Source organism: Aptenodytes patagonicus, chromosome 2 (genome assembly GCF_965638725.1).
Source record: "Aptenodytes patagonicus chromosome 2, bAptPat1.pri.cur, whole genome shotgun sequence".
NCBI classification, from domain to species: Eukaryota; Metazoa; Chordata; class Aves; order Sphenisciformes; family Spheniscidae; genus Aptenodytes; species Aptenodytes patagonicus.
Genome location: NC_134950.1, coordinates 18123013 through 18144818, shown reverse-complemented (window position 1 = coordinate 18144818; position 21806 = coordinate 18123013). Strand labels below are relative to the sequence as shown.

The 21806-nt window shown below is 40.8% G+C and overlaps 1 protein-coding gene across 1 annotated transcript in view; it reads right to left on the bottom strand.

The window, feature by feature from the left end:
- Positions 1-21806, bottom strand: part of CSMD3 (CUB and Sushi multiple domains 3) — an 823344-nt gene that overhangs the window by 6175 nt on the left and 795363 nt on the right. Inside the window, exons 65-69 of the mRNA XM_076329214.1 lie at positions 21026-21205; positions 11621-11686; positions 9333-9491; positions 3736-3848; positions 1544-1631 (exon numbers count right to left, since the gene is read on the bottom strand). Coding sequence (XP_076185329.1) covers positions 1544-1631; positions 3736-3848; positions 9333-9491; positions 11621-11686; positions 21026-21205 — 606 coding nt within the window. The remainder of the gene's footprint in view (positions 1-1543; positions 1632-3735; positions 3849-9332; positions 9492-11620; positions 11687-21025; positions 21206-21806) is intronic.

Below are 21806 nucleotides of genomic sequence, written 5' to 3'. Positions count from 1 at the left end.
GATGCCATCCAGAGGGACCTGGACAAGCTCAAGAAGTCAGCCCCTGTGAACCGCATGAGGTTCAATAAGGCCAAGTGCAAGGTCCTGCACCTGGGTCGGGGCAAGCCCCAATATCACTACAGGCTGGGGGATGAAAGGATTGAGATCAGCCCTGCCGAGAAGGACTTGGGGGTACTGGTGGATGAAAAGCTGGACATGAGCCAGCAATGTGTGCTTGCAGCCCAGAAGGCCAAGCGTATCCTGGGCTACATCAAAAGAAGCGTGGCCAGCAGGTCAAGGGAGGTGATTCTGCCCCTCTACTCTGCTCTGGGGAGACCCCACCTGCAGGACTGCGTCCAGCTCTGGAGCCCTCAGCAGAAGAAAGACACGGACCTGTTGGAGCAGGTCCAGAAGAGGGCCACGAAGATGATCAGGGAGATGGAACAGCTCTCCTATGAAGAAAGGCTGAGAGAGTTGGGGTTGTTCAGCCTAGAGAAGAGAAGGCTTTGGGGACACCTTATCGCAGCCTATCAGTACTTCAAGGGGGCTTCTCAAAAAGATGGCAGCAACCTTTTTAGCAGGGCCTGTTGCGACAGGACAAGGGGGAATGGCTGTAAACTAAAGGGGGGGTAGATTTAGACTAGATATAAGGGAGAAATTTTTTATGCTGAGGGTGGTGAAACACTGGCACAGGTTTCCCAGAGAGGTGGTGGATGCCCCATCCCTGGAAACATCCAAGGTCAGGTTGGACGGGGCTCTGGGCAACCTGATCTAGTTGAAGATCAGTTGAACCCCCCACGGCAGGGGGTTTGGACTAGATGACCTTTAAAGGTCCCTTCCAACCCAAACTATTCTATGATTCATTTATCATTCGGGAATTCAGTATTAACTAAATTCAAATTCTTGTTGAAGGAGAAATATCACAGTTCTTAAGACAGTATCAGAAAAGTAAATTAAATTCTTTTTGTTAAAAACCACAACAGAATGTTGTTACCAGATTTCTGTTACCAGAGCTGTCTTCTCCAAGAAAGGATAAATAAGGACTATTAGTTTGGTGTAGAACTGAATGTATAGAACAGGAAATCAATTTTTAGGAAAGAAATTCTTATCAAGTAAGTAAGATTTTGTTCTTCATAAGAGTAACATAAAGATTTACTTGCAAATATTTAGCAGTTTCACTGTTCTAGCAAATGTTTAGGTGAAATGTTTTTTCAGCACCATGAGCAAGAGATCACTGTAGGAGAGCATTCTGTAACATGGGCTTTCTAAATAGTTACTAAGTGAAACTAAATGCATTTTTACACATATTCATAGAAAAACATTGCCTAAAACATAACATGTATAACTATACTAAGCAGTACATTGCACCTTAACAAGGCATCTTAACTATAACTTCTGACAAAACACTCTTTGTAAGTACTACTTAAATGAGATTTTAAAGATATGAATATCTCAATATTCTATAAAATGTTAATACTGGTAACATTCTGCAAGTGTACTTATACTACTGGACTTAATAAAACAGAATATGGAACAATGAATTGGCATAAACTTTGCTGAATACCTAATCTTTGAAGTCCAAATTGTCCATAATCTTTACCCTGGATGAATCCTTGAAAAACATATGTTGCTCCATCAGGTTCAGCAGAAACCTGTAAACAAAAAGTACTCTGAATTAAATGGGGAGAAGTTTGTTACAAGTATCTATTTGGAAGAGAGATAACTTAATATGCTTGACTGGTAGCTGTTATTCCCCATTAAAAACAGCTTCTTTTCTCTAGGAAGTCTATAAAGTTCAAAAGAAAAGACAGAACTGTTAAAGGCACAACTTAGACATGGTGGCTTATGGCCACATATACTACCTTATACTACCTTTAACTGTATTATTTTTTAAAACCAACAAAACTTAATGTTTCTGGCAATTTAACATGTCAGTATTTCTAAGTATTTTACATGCTTCATAATTATCTGATTTGTTTAGGAAGTAGATGGCAAAAGTTATATTGTAGATAATCCTAAGCATGCAAGTAATATAAGTATTACAAGTAATAAAACGTGAGGTTTTAATAATTACTTTAAAACCAAACAAAAAAGACCTTGTATTCAATTGACAGTTAGTTCCTTTGTTCTTACGCAGTGCTCATCCCAATAATTACTTAATTAAACATCTGTAGACCAGAAGAATATTGAATGAGGCTTTGGTACAAGAGCAAAATATGCTAGTATAAACTAAAAGACTTGTGAGAGGGAGGAAAGGGTTGTGATCCTATGAATATCTCCCTTATCAGGGTAAGTACGTTCTAAACTAACACACTGTATTCAAATTTACAGGTACTTGCTTCCCAGGATAGTTATTAGGTTTAAATTCAGCGGTCCCAAGGCAGGTTCCTTCAACATTTTCCCCTAAGCTTCCCTTTCTGAAGGCAACAGTACGTCTTCAGGAATGACCTGAAGCTATGTTTTCACGTAAGAAAGGGTGCATTTCTCAAGTGAATTTCTTACTTAGGGGTAAAGCAGCTTGTGTGAGCTATTCCAAGATTTAAAAAAAAAAAGGTCAAATAAGAACAGTATGTAAATAGCATATGGAAAGTAGGGACTGTACTGTGTACTTTTGTACATTTAGAAGTCTGAAAGTAAATTTCTTACTTTTACCATATTTTTTTCACCTCAGGAGCATGCTCATGAAGCCTGAAGTTTGTACAAACCAAGGAAGTTAAGCCCTTTTACCAGTATATTTATTGTTTAAGCGGTTTAGGGTTTTTTGCTTTGGTTTTGGTTTTGCACCTTTTTTTAAATTATTACTGAAGCAGTGCCATGAGCTATACAAATATAAATTTATGCGTGTACTTCAATGTACACCTCTTCTCTTCTTTTGGCATGTGCACCCATATCAGTGTCCCTGTAGTGCTTTACCAGTAGGTGAAACATAAGAAAACAAACAGATCCCTTGAAAAATAAGATGGTGTAATAGGGATGTATGAGTGTTCATCATCATCTAAATTATTTTAGGCCCTTTCTTTTCTGAAAAATCTACTTTCTTCTCTGGCAAATAAATTGTTTCAGGCCCCCAACATGCTCAGCTTTTTCCACCCTTAGCACTATCTTGGGCAATATTTGTTTTTCCTGTATGTTGTCTGAAGGGATTTCCTTTTCATGGTTTGAACACATCCCAGCCACCTGGGCTGTTGCTTCTTCTTCTTCCCCCTCTCCTTCACCTCTCCTCCTCTCAGTTATGTGCTCTCTTCTTCTCCCTTTTAAAGAATAAGCTCAGCCCCAGAACCTCCAAGGGGCTTAATGCTTAATTGGAGCAATCTATTTTGTTTTCCCCATACACATAACAGTTCAGCTTTTTCATGGTATTTCTAAAAATAATACCAAAAAGTAAAACATGACAGCTAGCCTAATGATAAAAATTGCTATTATATTAATATTATATATTATAATATTATTATAAATTGATATTCTATTATCATGATAAAATTTCTCAATATATTGGAATAAAAATCAAAGACAAGTAAGAGAAAGGCTTCTGTGTTAACATGCATTATAATTGTGCCTGCACAGTATAACTAGTCCCATATTTTCTCCCAGACTGGTCTCCTATATCTTATAATAAAATTTTCATTTCATTTAATGAATCAGCATTGATAACAAGATTCCATTTGATATGTCTCAGGATTTTTTGGGTGTAGAACACCAGCATGATTTCAAACAAAAAAAATCTTTCTCTCTCTTTTGTAGCAGAAATATACTCACAAAACCATCCATAGCCCATTTTTCCTCTTTCAACTTGCTCACAGATGTATGGGAGGGTGCTTTAATGAGATATATGTGGAGCATTAACCGAGCTTCCTGGCTTTTATACACTCCTGTAGAATATAGTTTTAAAAATTTATATTTGTGTTGAGTAGAGAAATAATTTCATCTTTAAGAATAAGCATTTAATCTCTTGCCTTAAAAAGGGAAAGCAGGAAGAACAGGTAGCATTGTTATCAACATTTTATTTTAGCAAGACGCATTCTTTTGTGAAATTATTTCAATTATCATAGGATTTCAATAGAAACTGCTTTTAGCTTAGCCTGTAGAGAGGACGGAAGGGAAACCCTATACACACAGATGTTACTTAACAGTTTTGATAACAAGCCTTAGACAGAATAAACATTGACAGTAATCTGATTTGAGATGGAAAATACTGTTCTGAATCAAGCAGAGTGTATTTGAACCTCACATCCCCACTTTCAATATTTGTAATTTAGTCATCAGGTAAATAAGATGATAATAGCAACATCCACATCTAAATGCTTTTCCAAAAGCTGGTGTTAAATTAAAAATTTCTAAATTTGAAAATATCTCAAAAAATGGAATTGTTCTTCATCAGTCAATATTACGACACAGGTTCTTCCAGACAATGACAAGACTTGTATATAACCTTATTTACTTTGTAGGCATAATTAATTGACTCATTTTCATTCCTGCAGAAGAAATATTTAGAACCCAAATAACCTTATTTGTTAATCTGGAGAATGAAAATAAAATAGTACGATATGTTTAGTGATTTAATCTTCCCTTACAAAGACAATGGTGAATAGTGAAAATACAGTCAAGATTTTTCCCCACACACATTTTTAACCATTGTTATCAATTAAAGGTTTAAAACTTCAGATTTTAAATAGAAGACCTCTCTAGTATGATCATTTCCTTTCTGGCAGGGCACTGAAATTACTGTTCATTTTATATGAAGTCTTCTGTTTGTAGAATCACGCAAGGTTATATTGCACTTTACATGAACTAAAGCTAATGATGGCTAAAACTTTCACAGAAACAAAACTAAAACCAAAACCAAGAAAAAGAAAATAAACCCCAAACAATTATACATCCACCTCCAGAAAATTCCACCAAACAGAAATTAAAATTCACTGATTTATTGACTCAATACATCACAGAAGAGACTTCATACTGTAAATGAATTAGAATTAAACAGTCTTTCACCCCTTTTTTTTTTTTTTATTTATACTAACTTACAAATGTGGATGACTTCAGATTAGATTTAGTTAGTATGTATTAGCTGCACATGAAATAAACTAGATCTCTTTTTATTAACTGAAAACTCCAGTAACATAGCAGTACCCTTAATTTTGGTCATTTCCCATTTTTATGTTCATCCAAATTCTGTGATGTGAACAAGAACTGAAGACAGCACTGAGACGTAGGAGAAGGTACTGGCTCTCTGTATTGGGTTTGCGTGGCAAGGTTTTGGTAGCGGGGGGCTGCAGAGGTGGCTTCTGTGACAAAATGCTAAAAGCTTCCCCCATGTCTGACAGAGTCAATGTCAGCCAGCTCCAAGATGGACCTATCACTGACCAAGGCCATGCCAATCAGCGATGGTGGTAGCGCCTTTGTGATAACATATTCAAGAAGGGGAAAAAAAATGCAGCGTAACAGCAGCCAGAAGAGAGGAGTGAGAATATGTGAAAGAAACAACTCTGCAGACACCAAGGTCAGTGAAGAAGGAGGGGGAGGAGGTGCTCCACGTGCTGGAGCAGAGATTCTCCTGCAGCCCATGGTGAAGACCATGGTGAGGCAGGTTGTCCCCCTGCAGCCCATGGAGGTGAATGGTGGAGCAGATATCCACTTGCAGCCCGTAGAGGACCCCACACTGAAGCAGGTGGATGTCCAAAAGAGGCTGTGACCCCATGGGAAGCCTGTGCTGGAGCAGGCTCCTGGCAGGACCTGTGGCTGGAGCAGATTTGCTGGCAGGACTTGTGACCCTGTGGGGGACCCATGCTGGAGCAGTCTGTTCCTGAAGGACTGCACCCTGTGGAAAGGACTAACACTGGAGCAATTCATGAAGAACAGCAGCCTGTGGGAAGGACTCACATTATAGAAGTTCATGAAGGACTGTCTCCCGTGGGTGGGACCCCACGCTGGAACAGAGGAAGAGAGTGAGGAGGAAGGAGCAGCAGAGACAACATGTGATGAACTGACCGCAACTCCCATTCCCCGTCCCCCTGTGCTGCTAGGAAGGGAGGAGGTAGAGAAATTGGGAGTGAAGTTGAGTCCAGGAAGAGGGGAGACATGGGGGGAAGTCATTTTAAGATTTGGGTTTATTTCTCATTACCCTACTCTGATTTGATTGGCAATAAATTAAATTCATTTCCCCAAGTTGAGCCTGTTTTCCCTGTGATGGTAATTGGTGAGTGATCTCTCCCTGTCCTTATCTCGACCCACGAGCCTTTCGTCATATTTTTCTTCCCCTGTCCAGTCGAGGAAGGGGAGTGATAGAGTAGCTTGGTGGGCAGCTGGCATCCAGCGAAGATCAACCCACTACACTCTCCAGTGGAAAAAATATAACTAAGGCTGCACAAAACCACTAGCTAACACAGTAGTGGAAGGAAGGAAATACCCAGGTGTTTAGTGCTCTTTGCATCTCAAGGTAGAGAAGGAAGAAATGCTGGCACAACCAAATAGCTTAATATTGGACTGCAGTGCTGCAAAAAGACAATCTGGGAGACAGCAGAGTTTTCAGACCAATAGAGTTTTGTATACATGGTCAGAAGGAAATGGTGGGTGATGTTATTGTGTTAAAATGAATTCCAGAGAAGAAAAAGCATGGTCACATCTGTCTTGCTGGCTGCTAATCTGAGAAAAACAAAAACTTATAAATTGGAAACAGATCACATGCCCAGATATATCCCAACTAAGAAAAGACATTTAACTTTGTCCTCTCCATTAGTTTATTCACTCTAGGCTCTAACTACAGACTATGGTGAGATGGGCATCTCAAAAGTTCAATTCAGGTTAAGATGCAAACTTCCTAGATCTCTTCAGAAGCTGCAGTAAGAGACAGGGCAATGAGATTCCTAATTCATGTGTCTCATTTACATGCCTAAATTCACAGAATAAAAGCTTTCTCCACATTAAGGATAGGTGATTGCCCTATAGGAGCTATCATTATATAGGAATCATCTCTGAGCTAACAAGCAGACTTACTTTCATGTTAACACTGCACTGAGCTCAAATGAAAGTGCCTTGAAAAGATAGGGTTTATTCTCTTGTCTTCAGGACTGCGTTAACATTATGACACAGTGTTTGGTCACTTCAAGAGCTTGGACAGTGTACATCTAGAAATCATGTGGAACTTGGGGAAAAAAAATCAATCACATCTGCCATGGATGTATGTTGTTAATGTACATTAGGAAATACTGCATGAGGCTGAGGGCTGTGGTGTGTGTACATGGGCATGAACATTATGTATGTACACTCGAAAAAGAGCATAGAGAAAAATTATTCCACAGACCAAGGCACCACTGTTCTCTGCTAGTTTACAATGGTGGATTCGCAAGCGTTTCTTGGTGAAAGGTCGATGTGCTTCTTCAGAGCTGACAACTGGTTACCCGGTCTACAAGAGAGTGTTTAATCTGAGCCAAATAAACAAGTAAAAGTTGTACCTTCTTCTTCTCTTAATCCCTATAATAGCATTGCTATTTTCACATATGCTAACCTTACCAAAAGAACATGCCCATTTCTAACTTGTGACAGACATATATACTATAATAACAGTAAGCACAGGTGTCAAAGTAAAAAGAAGTAAAAAAAGATGCAGCAAATGCAAAACAGTAAGTGCTGCACAGGGAGAGAACTACTTTTCATTTCAGAAACCTACAAGTTGAGTATAGGAGAAATCAGCATCCTGGCATCTAAATGTCTTTTTTGATCCATCTGTACTTCCCTGGCCCTAAGATACTCTTTCAATATACAGGATCTCAGTTTTCTATCTGCAAAATAGGGAGAGAAAATAATACTAATTACCTGATGACGTGTGCAATGCCTGTATGTAGAGTGAAAATGGGCATTTGTAATCACTTTTGTGTCCAATTGAGGGAATCTTTTTTATTTGGAGGAGGAGGTTGTTTGGGTGAGAAGACACAGCTTTTACTTTTACTAATCCTAAAAATATGAAATACTACATCTGCTGCACCTAATGCCCTCATAGAAATTACATGGCTGAAACTAAACAGACATCATATGATAGAATAAATTCACACAGTCAAGACAAACATGGTTACCAGTCAGAAAATATTTTATTAAACATTCAGTCTATCTATGGCCTCTTAAGTGTGACTCTTCAAAGGACACCTACAAAATACCTTCAACAGACAAACCTAGTGACAAAAATTCACCACTCTACTAGATCCTAGAAACTAAGAACTCAACAGAGACATGGATTCTTTGGCCCATTTCATGCTTCCTGTAGACCACCCCTCTCAGAAACATATGGGCTGAACTTTCTCCCATCCTTTTTTCCAACAGGTTACTATTCTGTCACTTCTGTCCTTGCTAACACCTCTGAGATAAAGAGCGTTGTTAAACTACTTCAGAGAAAGGGGTCCTTAAGTGATGAACAAGATTAAAACCAGCAGTGTCCAGCCTATACCTAACTGCAATTTTTAGTCTGCTTCAGTCCTTGCAAAAAGTGTTGTAGACAAAGGGTGAAGTTTCAAGAAACTAAGTTTTGAGTGATAATATTGATTTCAGGTGTTTCTTTTACGCTTATTCACACCCCTGTGCTATAGCCTGCCACTCCTATGGTGTGACAAGCCCATTGTCTGTGTGGCTGAGATGTCTCAATCAAGGGACTGACAAAGTTTGAAAACCAAACAAAAACTATAAAACCAAACATTTTTTACAGGGTTTTTTTTTTCCTTGCTTGTCAAGCCATATTTGTAGTTTCTGCTGATGGTTCACAGTATAGAGAACTGTGCATATTGTGCCAACATAACCATGGCAACAGTGCTCTGTGTGACAGGGACTGTGGAATACCGTAAACCAAGACTGTAATCAAGGGCTTCTTCTGAAACCACAGCATGAAGGGTAGCTACTTTTTTCAACCGTATCAGCTAGTCTAACAAGTGTCATCTCTCCTTGCTCTCCATGTTCATTATCTCTGCCTTGCTAGGTCAACACATAGCAATCTCATCATATTGCTTATTCGTTATTAACAGGCTATTGTAGGGAAATTGTATGATTAAGAATAAAGAAAATCTCAGGAGCAGTAATTTAAGTTTATTTATAATATTTAAGGAATAAGCATGAGAATTAACATGATTCTTTCACTACTCATTGACTATTAACTTAAAATATAATAAAAACCTAGGAAATTAAAAAAAGGGAGAGAAAGAAAAGGTGGAAAAATCCTTACCTTTGAAAAGGAACTGAACTAGAATGAAAATTTCTTTGATAAGCTAAGAAATTTTCCAGAAGATGTTAAAAGTTTGTTATGCATAAAGTTACAGGGAACCAATGTATATAAGGAAGAAAAAATTACATGGAAATGAGTTTTTCTTATCCCATACCTGATAGCAGCAATTCCATATTGCTGTTTGTAAGTGTTGCATTTACTCTTCCTGAAGTTGCATTGAAACTGGTGACTGTCAAAGTCATAGGCTGTTTCTTGCTTTTGTAATTGTAAGATCCTTTCCATATATAATTTTGGGCAAATACATCATCAGGAACTATACAGACATCAAATATATTTCAATACATTTTGCAATATTTAGTACTTATGAAGTCAAGCATCCAACAAAATATATGATAAATATTAGCATTTTCTCTACTTTACCCTCTCTATTTTTAAGTCTATTAGGCATAATCTTCAAATATAAAGCATAGAAACCTGGTATGAACATTTATGAAAGAAATGTATTTGTACTGAAGAACACAACCACAACTGTACCTTCATTTGCTCCTTTCCTCAAATATGGACATGTTCTAAAATTAAACCAACTTCACAAAATCTAATTTAACAGCTGTAACCAAAAGACCAGATTCCTCTCACTGCAGAATCTTTTCTATGCCAGCACAGAGAGGCAGGGACATACAGCTAGGATTAAATTTTGCAGAAATTAATATTGATTTAGATATCAAAAATTTTTTAAGCATATTTAAATGGCATTAAAAGATTATAAGCATCTTCTTTATTACCTAGGCACTTTTTCTAATGAAAAAATTATATAAGAAGTTTGTCTTGTCTTCAAATGCTTAAAAACATTATGAGCTTCACCAGGAGAAAAAAAAAATCCCCTAATTTAAAATTAAATTTAAAATCATAAACCTCAGGGAATATAAATATGCTAGATTTATACCTTTACATTTAATATTTATCATTATCCAACTGTGAAATGATTAATTTAAGTAATGCTATTCCAGAACAGTATGTTTTTTTTTTAAAAAAAAAAAAAGTTACCTATCCAGTAAAAACAGATACATGCAAATCTTTAAAATCTTAACATGAGATACCATTTAAACAGTTAAATTGAAGGTGACTTAGGATGGGTTTATTACATTTTCCAAAGGAAATGTATCAAACTTATCCCTATAACAAATAATCTTAATTTATAATCAGCACTTTTACATTATTTGTAGTCACTAGCACTGAACTTAAAACTCTGGGTTCGTGTGTGCATTGGCATCTCACGTCAGATAAACACAGAAGAATACTTGTCCCTTTCTCTCTTAGGATATCCCAAAATTCAAGACTGGGGCACACTGGAATACCCAACAGTCTTCCTTCATCATTTATTTTACAGGTCACAGAGACAGGTTGTTTTCCCCATGGAGGTAAAAGAGCTTTCCTAGTTTTTTATTTGTGTATGTATATGTATATACATATATATTTTTTGACAAGTAAACACATCAAAACAAAAGACCTAGATACTGGGCCTGCAAACTGCAAGCAAGGAAACTGCATGGTGCAAACAGTCTGATGCTGTTGATTTGTTATCTGCCTGAAATTTATTTCCCTACTTTCAGGAAAACTGATCTTTATGTACTTTATTTGCAATTAATTGGGATTGTACAAAAAGTTTCTGAATGAAAAAAATTATAATATGACTACCATGCAGCACATCGTTGACAAACACAGTTTTGAAGCAGTGTACAACCTGTTAAAAAAAAAAAAAAAAACACCAAAACCCCCTATGCTAAGGAATTACTTTTAAATCGTTATTCATTATTGGTAGAAATTTAATAGGGTTATAGTCAAAGGCTAATTTTAGTTAAGGAGACTTCTCTCTTCAAAAAGTCTCTTCAGGGGACAGAGAAAGGTTTCTCTTGGATCTAGTCCAGATATCCAAAGACAGTCTTTAGCAAATCAGTTAAAACTGGAGTTGACTTTAGCCAGAGTTAGAGAGACTACCTTCTCTAGGCTAAAATTAGCTTTTTTGAAAGCGAAGTTGAAGGCTAATACTGAAGTATTTAGGTAAAGCAATTTAAATTAGCAATATGTAAAAGAAGTGCAAGACTGTGAAACAAACTGTGAAACAACATGTCTTTAAATTATTTCTGGGTGAGTAATATAGTTTCTGAATGGGGTAAATTGCATAGAATCTTACACAGGACACAGTAATTTCAGTGAAATCAATAAAATTCTCATCACATAACAGTTACAAATTGTATATGGATATAAATAATACCATATAGTCTAGACAGACTTAAACATTGGAGAATAATTAATGATGTTTTTGTTCTGTTAACGTAATGCCCTTTATTCATTCTAAGCCATTCAGTGCAGTTTCACTAAATCGATTCTCGTTGTCTTTTCTACAGAAATTGTTTAAAACTATATATACCTCAAAGTACTTACCGCTTAGTTTGGGACTTGGTGTTCCCAAAGCTGGTCTGGGGTCCTTCACTAAAATTTTGGAACCAGCTGTTAGAAAGAATGAATGACAAAAAGACAAATCAGTAGCAAATATGTTACTCAGAAACTAGGAAAATAATTTCCATAACGAAATTTATTTGTTGCAAAGGATGTAAGATGATGTTTCAAACTTAAACGTGAATGAGATTTCAGTCAGTACCAGGCTTTAGTATCACAGGAGCACATGCCCACTGATTTCTTCCGTTGCCACATTTTTCTCCTTAGTCAGTCACCTGGATGCTACCAAGTCATTTGCAATACCCAAACAGTGTAGGCTTTCACTTCAGAATCCACATTTTAGAATTCACAGTCCTGGAGTATGCACCTAACATGTGAGTTGTCTTCTAATATGTCATCTAAGGCAAGTTATGTCATTTAAATCAGGATCCACACAAAATAGCACTGTGAATAGTGCTTTGACTGGAAGCAATATAACACCACAGATATATAACAAGGGCGTTTTAAATTATGTTGCTCTCCAGGACTTAATTATCTTCAATAGTACTGAGTGAGACATCTTGTGTTCCAGACTGAAAACCCAAAGATGCATGCTTAATTTCTTAACAATGGAGGAGAAGGTCACTGTTTCTTTAAAGAATAGCAACAGAAAGAAAGAAACAAATGAGGCTGTCCACAGTATCTCCAGCTGCTCAGGTGATTTGAGCACTGAAGTTGGCGAATCTCATTTCTTCTCTGCTTAGAGCAGGAACTCTCCCACAACTGAAGACGATGAACTAAATGCAATGGGACAGTGTGATTTCCTGGAGCTGAAGCTATTTTATTTTGCAGAAACTAATTTGGATTCACTGGGCTATAAAGAAGACACATAATTCTGTCTCCTAATGTAGAATACTCTCATGCAGCACTAGGCTCCATTCCTTGCTCCAATGGTTATTTCAATATTTTGTATTTTGGATCTTGGCTTTGAACCTAGGCCTTTTCTCTCTGATCAATATTCTAAAAAAAATAGACAAGAAAAGCAACTTCCTTCTCCCTGAGTGGAGTGTTTTTCTGCATAAAAAGGAAACTTTAGCAAGAAGAACTGAGAATATTTTTCTTGAGAATAACTTTTAGCTTATTACAGAAGGCTTGCTCTTGGTATATAGATTAAAACTGGCAAGAAACAAGGGCAGGGGTTGGAATTCAACCTAAAGTTCTCAGATTACTACTGATTGATTAATCTCTTTACTCTCTGTTTTGAAAGAAACTTACTGAACTTCACTGAACATGGTTGACCTGGAGGGCATGCTTCAACAGCATATGCTTTTTGACTATATCAAGCTCAGGTTAGAAATATCTGGATCATACTTTCGAAAGGGCTTTAGTATAAAAAGCTGCTGAGTCAATCAGCCTTGTCAAGGTGGATACATTTCTAGTCAAGTTCAGAACTGAAATTTTAAATACAAAGTAAAATGTAAATACAAATTTTAAATACAAACCCAAACATTTAAAAAAGTTATCTATGGAGTTTAAGTTTCTAGGTCCAGATATTTGCTCAGCAGGACTTTCAAGATTGCAGTTTTGTATTTAAAGGACCAAATTCTGGTTTAATTCCTCTACAGGTCCTTTTAGAGCTCTCAACTCCAGATGTTTTATTCCTTTCCATTCATTTCCAAGTTATTTCTGTGAAGTTCACAAGCACAGGTGAACAACCTTACCTGGTGCTCTTCTCCCTTCCATAGGAGAGAGACGTTTCAGCCCTTTGTAATAGGTAAAACTGAAAATATTTAAGAGACATTTTACTCTATCTAATTAGAGTTAATACTTTATAATATGTTGCTCATTCTTAGCTTTCTCTACTACTAAACAGCAAGAAGCAAGACCTCTTATCCTAAAAAACTTTTTGTTTCTGTAACATTTCCTCAAGACTTTGGGAAACTAAGTTATATGACAAGGTAGATACACTCATAGTTACTACTTAATACTTTTTAAAACAATTCTCATAAAGGTTCCTTATGATCAGATAGGACAGCTAATACTACTTCTTTCAATATCAACAGCAGAAAATTCTTGTATCAAAATACAACCCATGAATCACATTTGGCCTGCCATAACATTTCCTGAGTACTGAACAAGTCATAATCTTCCTGGCAGCTTGCTTTCTAACACTTTCCCAAAGCTCTCCTCTGTTTTCCCCCAGCACTTGCCTGGCATGTAATGCCAGGACACCTGTTTTTTAGTAATACAAAATATTAATTTCCTATTTCCCTTCCAAATAGTAGTGTTTGGCTATATAGCCTTTGAATGCCTCTGTAAGAGCCCTGGGGATAACCGCATCTGAAATATTAGGTATCACTAATCTGAAAGGTGCTTTAATTATTCAGGAAATAGAATTCCAAACAGTTGCTATATTTGAGGATATTTATTATCTCACATGAAAAAAACCATTTTCACCATGATTTTGCAATGAGGTTTTTCATGCCCTGTCATGACAAAGTATGTAGCAAAAATTAGAAAGAAAATAAAATGCTGGAACATCAAGGACAAAGTAGATACATTTTGTTTTCAAGTAGTATATTGTTGCTTATGTACAAATATAAAATAATATTAAACCCTATGGATTAATTCAATGCAGTGATTCAGATATCTACTTGGACTTTAGGCGTCCTTCTCCAATATTAGAATAGAATCATAGAATCATTTAGGTTGGAAAAGACATTTAAGACCATCAAGTCCAACCATTAACCTAACACTGCCAAGTCCACCACCAGACCATGTCCCTAAGCACCACATCTACACGTCTTTTAAATACTTCCAGGGATGGTGACTCAACCAATTCCCTGCGCAGCCTCTTCCAATACTTGACAACCCTTTTCGTGAAGAAATTTTTCCTCACATCCAATCTAAACCTCCCCTGGCGCAACTTGAGGCCATTTCCTCTTGTCCTATCACTTGTTACTCGGGAAAAGAGGCCAACACCCACCTCACTACAACCTCCTTTCAGGTAGTTGGAGAGTATGATGAGGTCTCCCCTCAGCCTCCTTTTCTCCAGGCTAAACAACCCCAGTTCCCTCAGCCGCTCCTCAGAAGACTTGTGCTCCAGACCCCTCACCAGCCTCGTTGCCCTTCTCTGCACACGCTCCAGCACCTCAACGTCCTTCTTGTAGTGAGGGGCCCAAAACTGAACACAGTATTCAAGGTACAGCCTCACCAGGGCCGAGTACAGGGGCACGATCACTTCCCTACTCCTGCTGGCCACACTAGTTCTGATACAGGCCAGGATGCTATTGGCCTTCTTGGCCACCTGGGCACACTGCTGGCTCATGTTCAGCCAGCTGTCGACCAACATCCCCAGGTTCTTTTCCACCGGGTAGCTTTCCAGCCACTCTTCCCCAAGCCTGAAACATTGCATGGGTTTGTTGTGACGCAAGTCCAGGACCCAGCACTTAGCCTTGTTGAGTCTCATACAATTGGCCTTGACCCATCAATTCAGCCTGTCCAGATCCCCCTGTAGAGCCTTCCTACCCTCAAGCACATCAGCACTCCTGCCCAACTTGGTGTCGTCTGCAAACTTACCGAGGGTGCACTCAATGCCCTCGTCCAGATCATTGATAAAGATATTAAACAGAACTGGCCCCAATACTGAGCCCTGGGCAACACCACTTGTGACTAGGTGCCAACTAGATTTAACTCCATTCACCACAACTCTTTGCGCCCAGCCATCCAGCCAGTTTTTTACCCAGCAAAGAGTGCACCCATCCAAGCCGTGACCAGCTAGTTTCTCCAGGAGAATGCTGTGGGAAATTGTGTCAAAGGCTTAACCAAAGTCTACATAGACAACATCTACTAAGCAGGTCACCTTGTCATAGAAGGAAATCAGGTTAGTCAAGCAGGAGCTGCCTTTCATAAACCCATGCTGACTGGGCCTGATCACCTGGTTGTCGTGTATCTGCTGCATGATGGCACTCAAGATGATCTGCTCCATAACCTCCCCTGGCACCAAGGTCAGACTGACAAGCCTGTAGTTCCCCGGATCCTCCTTCCGGCCCTTCTTGTAGATGGGCGTCACATTTGCTAACTTCCAGTCAACTGGGACCTCCCTGGTTAGCCAGGACTGCTGATAAAGGATTGAAAGTGGCTTCATGAGCACTTCCACCAGCTCCCTCAGTACCCTCAGGTGGATCCCATCCGGCCCCGTAGACTTGTGTATGTCTAAGTGTTGTAGCGGGTCGCTAACCATTTCCCCTTGGATTATGGGGGCTTCATTCTGTCCCTGTCTTCCAGCTCAGGGGGCTGGGTACCCGGAGAACAATTGGTCTTACTATTAAGGACTGAGGCAAAGAAGGCATTAAGTACCTCAGCCTTTTCCTCATCCTTTTTCACCTATGTTTCCACCCGCATCCAATAAAGGATGGAGATTCTCCTTAGCCCTCCTTTTGTTGCTAATGTATTTAGAGAAACATTTTTTATTGTCTTTTACAGCAGTAGCCAGATTAAGTTCTAGCTGGGCTTTGGCCCTTCTAATCTTCTCCTTGCATAACCTCATGACATCTTTGTAGTCCTCCTGAGTTGCCTGCCCCTTCTTCCAAAGATCATAGACTCTCCTTTTTTTCCTGAGTTCCAGCCAAAGCTCTCTGTTCAGCCAGGCCAGTCTTCCTCCCTGTGAGCTCATCTTTCGGCACATGGGGACGGCCTGCTCCTGCGCCTTTAAGATTTCCTTCTTGAAGAATGTCCAGCCTTCCTGGACTCCTTTGCCCTTCAGGACTGCCTCCCAAGGGACTCTCAATCAGTCTCTTAATCAGGCCAAAGTCTGCCCTCCGGAAGTCCAAGGTAGCAGTTATAGAATCATAGAATCATAGAATCATTGAGGTTGGAAAAGACCTCTAAGATCATCGAGTCCAACCATCAACCCAACACCACCATGCCCACTAAACCATGTCCCTAAGTGCCTCATCTACACGCCTTTTAAATACCTCCAGGGATGGGGACTCCACCACTTCCCTGGGAAGCCTGGTCCAATGTTTCACCACTCTTTCAGTAAAGACATTTTTTCTTACATCCAATCTAAACCTCCCCTGGCGCAACTTGAGGCCATTTCCTCTCGTCCTATCGCTTGTTAATTGGGAGAAGAGACCAACACCCACCTCACTACAACCTCCTTTCAGGGAGTTGTAGAGAGCGATGAGGTCTCCCCTCAGCCTCCTTTTCTCCAGGCTAAACAACCCCAGTTCCCTCAGCCGCTCCTCATAAGACTTGTTCTCCAGACCCCTCACCAGCCTCGTTGCCATTCTCTGGACACGCTCCAGCACCTCAACGTCCTTCTTGTAGTGAGGGGCCCAAAACTGAACACAGTATTCGAGGTGCGGCCTCACCAGTGCCGAGGACAGGGGCACAATCACTTCCCTACTCCTGCTGGCCACACTAGTTCTGATACAGGCCAGGATGCCATTGGCCTTCTTGGCCGCCTGGGCACACTGCCGGCTCATGTTCAGCCGCCTGTCGACCAACACCCCCAGGTCCTTTTCTGACAGGCAGCTTTCCAGCCACTCTTCCCCAAGCCTGTAGCGCTGCATGGGGTTGTTGTGGCCCAAGTGCAGGACCCGGCACTTGGCCTTGTTGAATCTCATACAGTTGGCCTGGGCCCATCGATCCAGCCTGTCCAGGTCCCTCTGCAGAGCCTTCCTACCCTCGAGCAGATCAACACTCCCGCCCAACTTGGTGTCGTCTGCAAACTTCCTGAGGGTGCACTCAATCCCCTCATCCAGATCATCGATAAAGATATTAAACAAGACCAGCCCCAGTACTGAGCCCTGGGGAACACCGCTCGTGACCGGCCGCCAACTGGATTGAACTCCATTCACCACAACTCTCTGGGCCCAGCCGTCCAGCCAGTTTTTGACCCAGCAAAGAGTACACCTGTCTAAGCCGTGAGCCGCCAGCTTCTCTAGGAGAATGCTGTGGGAGACGGTGTCAAAGGCCTTACTGAAGTCCAGGTAGACCACATCCACAGCCTTTCCCTCATCCACTAGGCGGGTCACCTGGTCATAGAAGGAGATCAGGTTGGTCAAGCAGGACCTGCCTTTCATGAATCCATGCTGGCTAGGCCGGATCCCCTGGTTGTCCCGCTCATGCCTTGTGAGCGCCCTGAAGATGAACCGCTCCATAATCTTCCCCGGCACCGAGGTCAGGCTGACAGGCCTGTAGTTCCCCGGATGCTCCTTCCGGCCCTTCTTGTGGATAGGCGTCACATTGGCAAGCCTCCAGTCATCCGGGACCTCCCCCGTTAACCGGGACTGCTGATAAATGATGGAGAGTGGCTTGGAGAGCTCCTCCACCAGCTCCCTCAGCACTCTCGGGTGGATCCCATCCGGCCCCATAGACTTGTGAGTGTCCAGGTGGCGTAGCAGGTCATTGACTGCTTCCTCTTGGATTATGGGGGGTTCATCCTGCTCGCCGTCCCTGTCTTCCAGCTCGGGGAGCCGAGTACCGTGAGGATAACTGGTCTGCCTGTTAAAGACTGAGGCAAAGAAGGCATTGAGTACCTCAGCCTTTTCCTCATCCTCAGTGACAATGTTCCCCCCTGCATCCAATAAAGGATGGAGATTCTCCTTGGCTCTCTTCTTGTCATTAATATATTTGTAAAAACTTCTTTTGTTGTCTTTAACGACAGCGGCCAGATTGCGTTCTAGCTGGGCTTTTGCCTTTCTCATTTCTTCTCTGCACGACCTAACGAGATCCCTGTACTCTTCTTGAGTCGCCTGTCCCTTCTTCCACAAGCGGTAAACTCTCCTTTTTTTCCTGAGTCCCAGCAAGAGCTCCCCGTTCAGCCAGGCTGGTCGTCTTCCCCGCCCGTTCTTCTGACGGCACATGGGGACAGCCTGCTCCTGCGCCTTTAAGACTTCCTTCTTGAAGAACGTCCAGCCTTCCTGGACCCCTCTGCCCTTCAGGACCGTCTCCCACGGGACTCTTTCAACCAACGTCCTGAACAGGCCAAAGTCTGCCCTCCAGAAGTCCATGGTTGCAGTTTTGCTGGCCCCCCTCCTTACTTCACCGAGAATGGAGAATTCCACCATTTCATTGTCGCTAAGCCCAAGACGGCCTCCGACCACCACATCTCCCACCAGTCCTTCTCTGTTTGTAAGCAGCAGGTCGAGTGAGGCACCTCCCCTGGTAGGCTCACTTACCAGTTGTGTCAGGAAGTTGTCTTCCACACACTCCAGGAACCTCCTAGACTGCTTCCTCTCTGCCGTGTCGTATTTCCAGCAGACGTCCGGGAAGTTGAAGTCCCCCACGAGAACAAGGGCTAGCGATTGAGAGACTTCTGCCAGCCGCTTGTAGAACGCTTCATCCGCCCCTTCATCCTGGTTGGGTGGTCTATAACAGACTCCCAGCAGGATATCTGCCTCGTTGGCCTTCCCCCTCATCCTTACCCATAAACACTCAACCGTATCATCATCACAATCGTTGAGCTCTATACAATCAAAACACTCCCTAACATACAGGGCCACCCCACCACCTCTCCTTCCTCGCCTGTCCCTTCTGAAGAGTTTATAGCCGTCCATTGCAGCACTCCAGTCATGAGAGTCACCCCACCATGTTTCTGTGATGGCAACTAAGTCACATCTCTCCCGCTGCACAATGCCTTCCAGCTCCTCCTGCTTGCCGCCCATGCTGCGTGCATTGGTGTAGATGCACTTGAGCTGGGCTATCGATTTCACCCCCGGCATCGGCACGCCACCCCTCGGCTCATCTCTAGCGAGCCTGGTTTTATCCCCTTCCCCCTTCAAACCTAGTTTAAAGCCCTAAAGTTAGTTCTGCTAACCCCCCTCCTTACTTCTCCAAGAATCGAAAACTCTATCATTTCATGATCGCTATGCCCAAGATGGTCACCCACAAGTCCTTCTCTGTTCGCAAAGAACAGGTCCAGCAGGGCACCTTCCCTAGTTGGCTCACTCACCAGCTGTGTCAGGAAGTTGTCTTCCACACACCCCAGGAACCTTCTAGACTGCTTCCTCTCTGCTGTATTGTATTTCCAGCAGACATCTAGTAAGTTGAAATCCCCCACGAGAACAAGGGCTAGTGATTGTGAGACTTCTGCCAGCTGCTTATAGAATGTTTTGTCTTACTCTTCATTCTGGTTGGGTGGTCTAAACAGACTCCCACCATGACATCTGCCTTGTTGGCCTTCCCCCTGATTCTTGCCCATAAACAGTTGACCCTTTCATCACCATCATCAAGGTCTAGACAATCAAAACACTCCCTAACATACAAGGTTACCCCACCACCTCTCCTTCCTTGCCTATCCCTTCTGAAGAGTTTATAACCATCCATTGCAGCTATCCAGTTGTGCGAGTCATCCCACCATGTTTCTGTGATGGTGACTATATCATAGCAGTATTGCAACTGTCATAGCTGTCTTGCAGTTGACAGAATCTCTGTAAATAAAATTATCCTGATCTATGTTTTGTAGGTATGGGCAAAAACATTGAGATTCTTACTCCACTGAGTTTATGAGAATGTAGTCCACACCAGACTCTGTCAGAAGTCTAAAAGCTGGTGTTACCCAAGTATTTGGCCTCCAGAATTATATCTGGAATTGACACCTCTGAGCATGCAAACGAAAGACAAGTTGTCGTGGTTTAACTTCAATCGGCAATCAAGCACCACAAAGTAGATTGGTCACCCTCCCTGCGCCCCACAGGAGAATCAGAAGAGCAAAAGTAAGAAAACTCATGAGTTAAGAACAGTTTAATAATTGAAATAAAACAAATTTATAGTAATAATATTATAATAATAACATTAATAATAATAATAATAAATTGTAATTAAAAGGAAAACAACAACAGAGAGAGAGAAACAAAACCCAAGAAAAACAAGTGATGCAACCTCTCACCACTGGCCAACCGACACCCAGCCAGTCCCCGAGGAGCGATCACTGCCCCCTGGCCAACTCCCCCCAACTTATATACTGAGCATGACGTTATATGGTGTGGAATATCCCTTTAGCCAGTTTAGATCAGCTGTCCTGGCTATGGTCCCTCCCAGCTCTTGTGCACCTCCTCGCTTTCAGAGTATGGGAAGCTGAAAAGTCCTTGACTTACTATAAACACTGCTTAGCAACAACTAAAACATCAGTGTGTTATCACATTATTCTCATGCTAAATCCAAAACACAGCACTGCACCAGCTACTAGGATGAAAAGTAACTCTGTATCATCTGAAACCAAGACACAAGTACATGAAAGCATATGTCCCATTAAAGACAACTGACAAAGGTTTAGAGTTATCCTCTTAGATGTTCTCCCTCTTAGTTCTCCTTGCCATTCTGCCTTATCTTACTAGACTGCAAGTAAACAAAATCACTGAAATATGATAGATGAGAGATGCAGTGGGAAACAGAAGAGCTTACCTTCACAAACTGGAACTTTCCCAGTCCATGTACCATCAGACCTACAGGCTCTATGCTCTGATCCTCCTGCCAGGAAGAAGCCTGGCTGACAAGTGTAAATCAATGTATAACCAAGTGAGGGAAGATCCATTCCTGCAACATTAGCATGAGTTGGTGTTTCTGGTTGTTTACAGCTGTGAGCTACAAAGAAAAGATAAAATATCCTTCAGTCAAAATGGTGAAAATATTTCTGAAAAAATAATCTATACCTATTCTGACAGGTAACTAATGAAAAAAAAATCAATAAATATAACATATTAATATATTTTAATTCATATTAAAAATTACTACATAGTCTATAAATTACTGTCCTGACCCTGTAAATACACTCTTAAAAATGGACCTTTCAATTTCAAGGGACCAAGAACGAACTTAAATGCACTTGCACGACCAAAATTAATTGTCTGCTTATGCAAACACAAACAGTGCACATCTTACCACAGTTAAAAGCAATCATGGCTTGTGACTTACATGACTTATGATATCTGTGTATCTTTGAGTAATAATAAATAAATGGGTCATTTAAAAAACACTATGAAAGGTCAAGGAGAAATTGTAGGTGAGGCAAGTTTTAAATATCAGGCAGAAAAATTAATTACCATTCCTAATCTCATGCAAAGTGTCTTATATCTTTAACAACCACCAGAATCTGAAAGTCTTGTGTTATCTCAGAACAGCATACCTCCAAGAGCAGACCTCACCTTTCAACACACTGAGCTACTGATTTGCTGTTTGCTTAGGT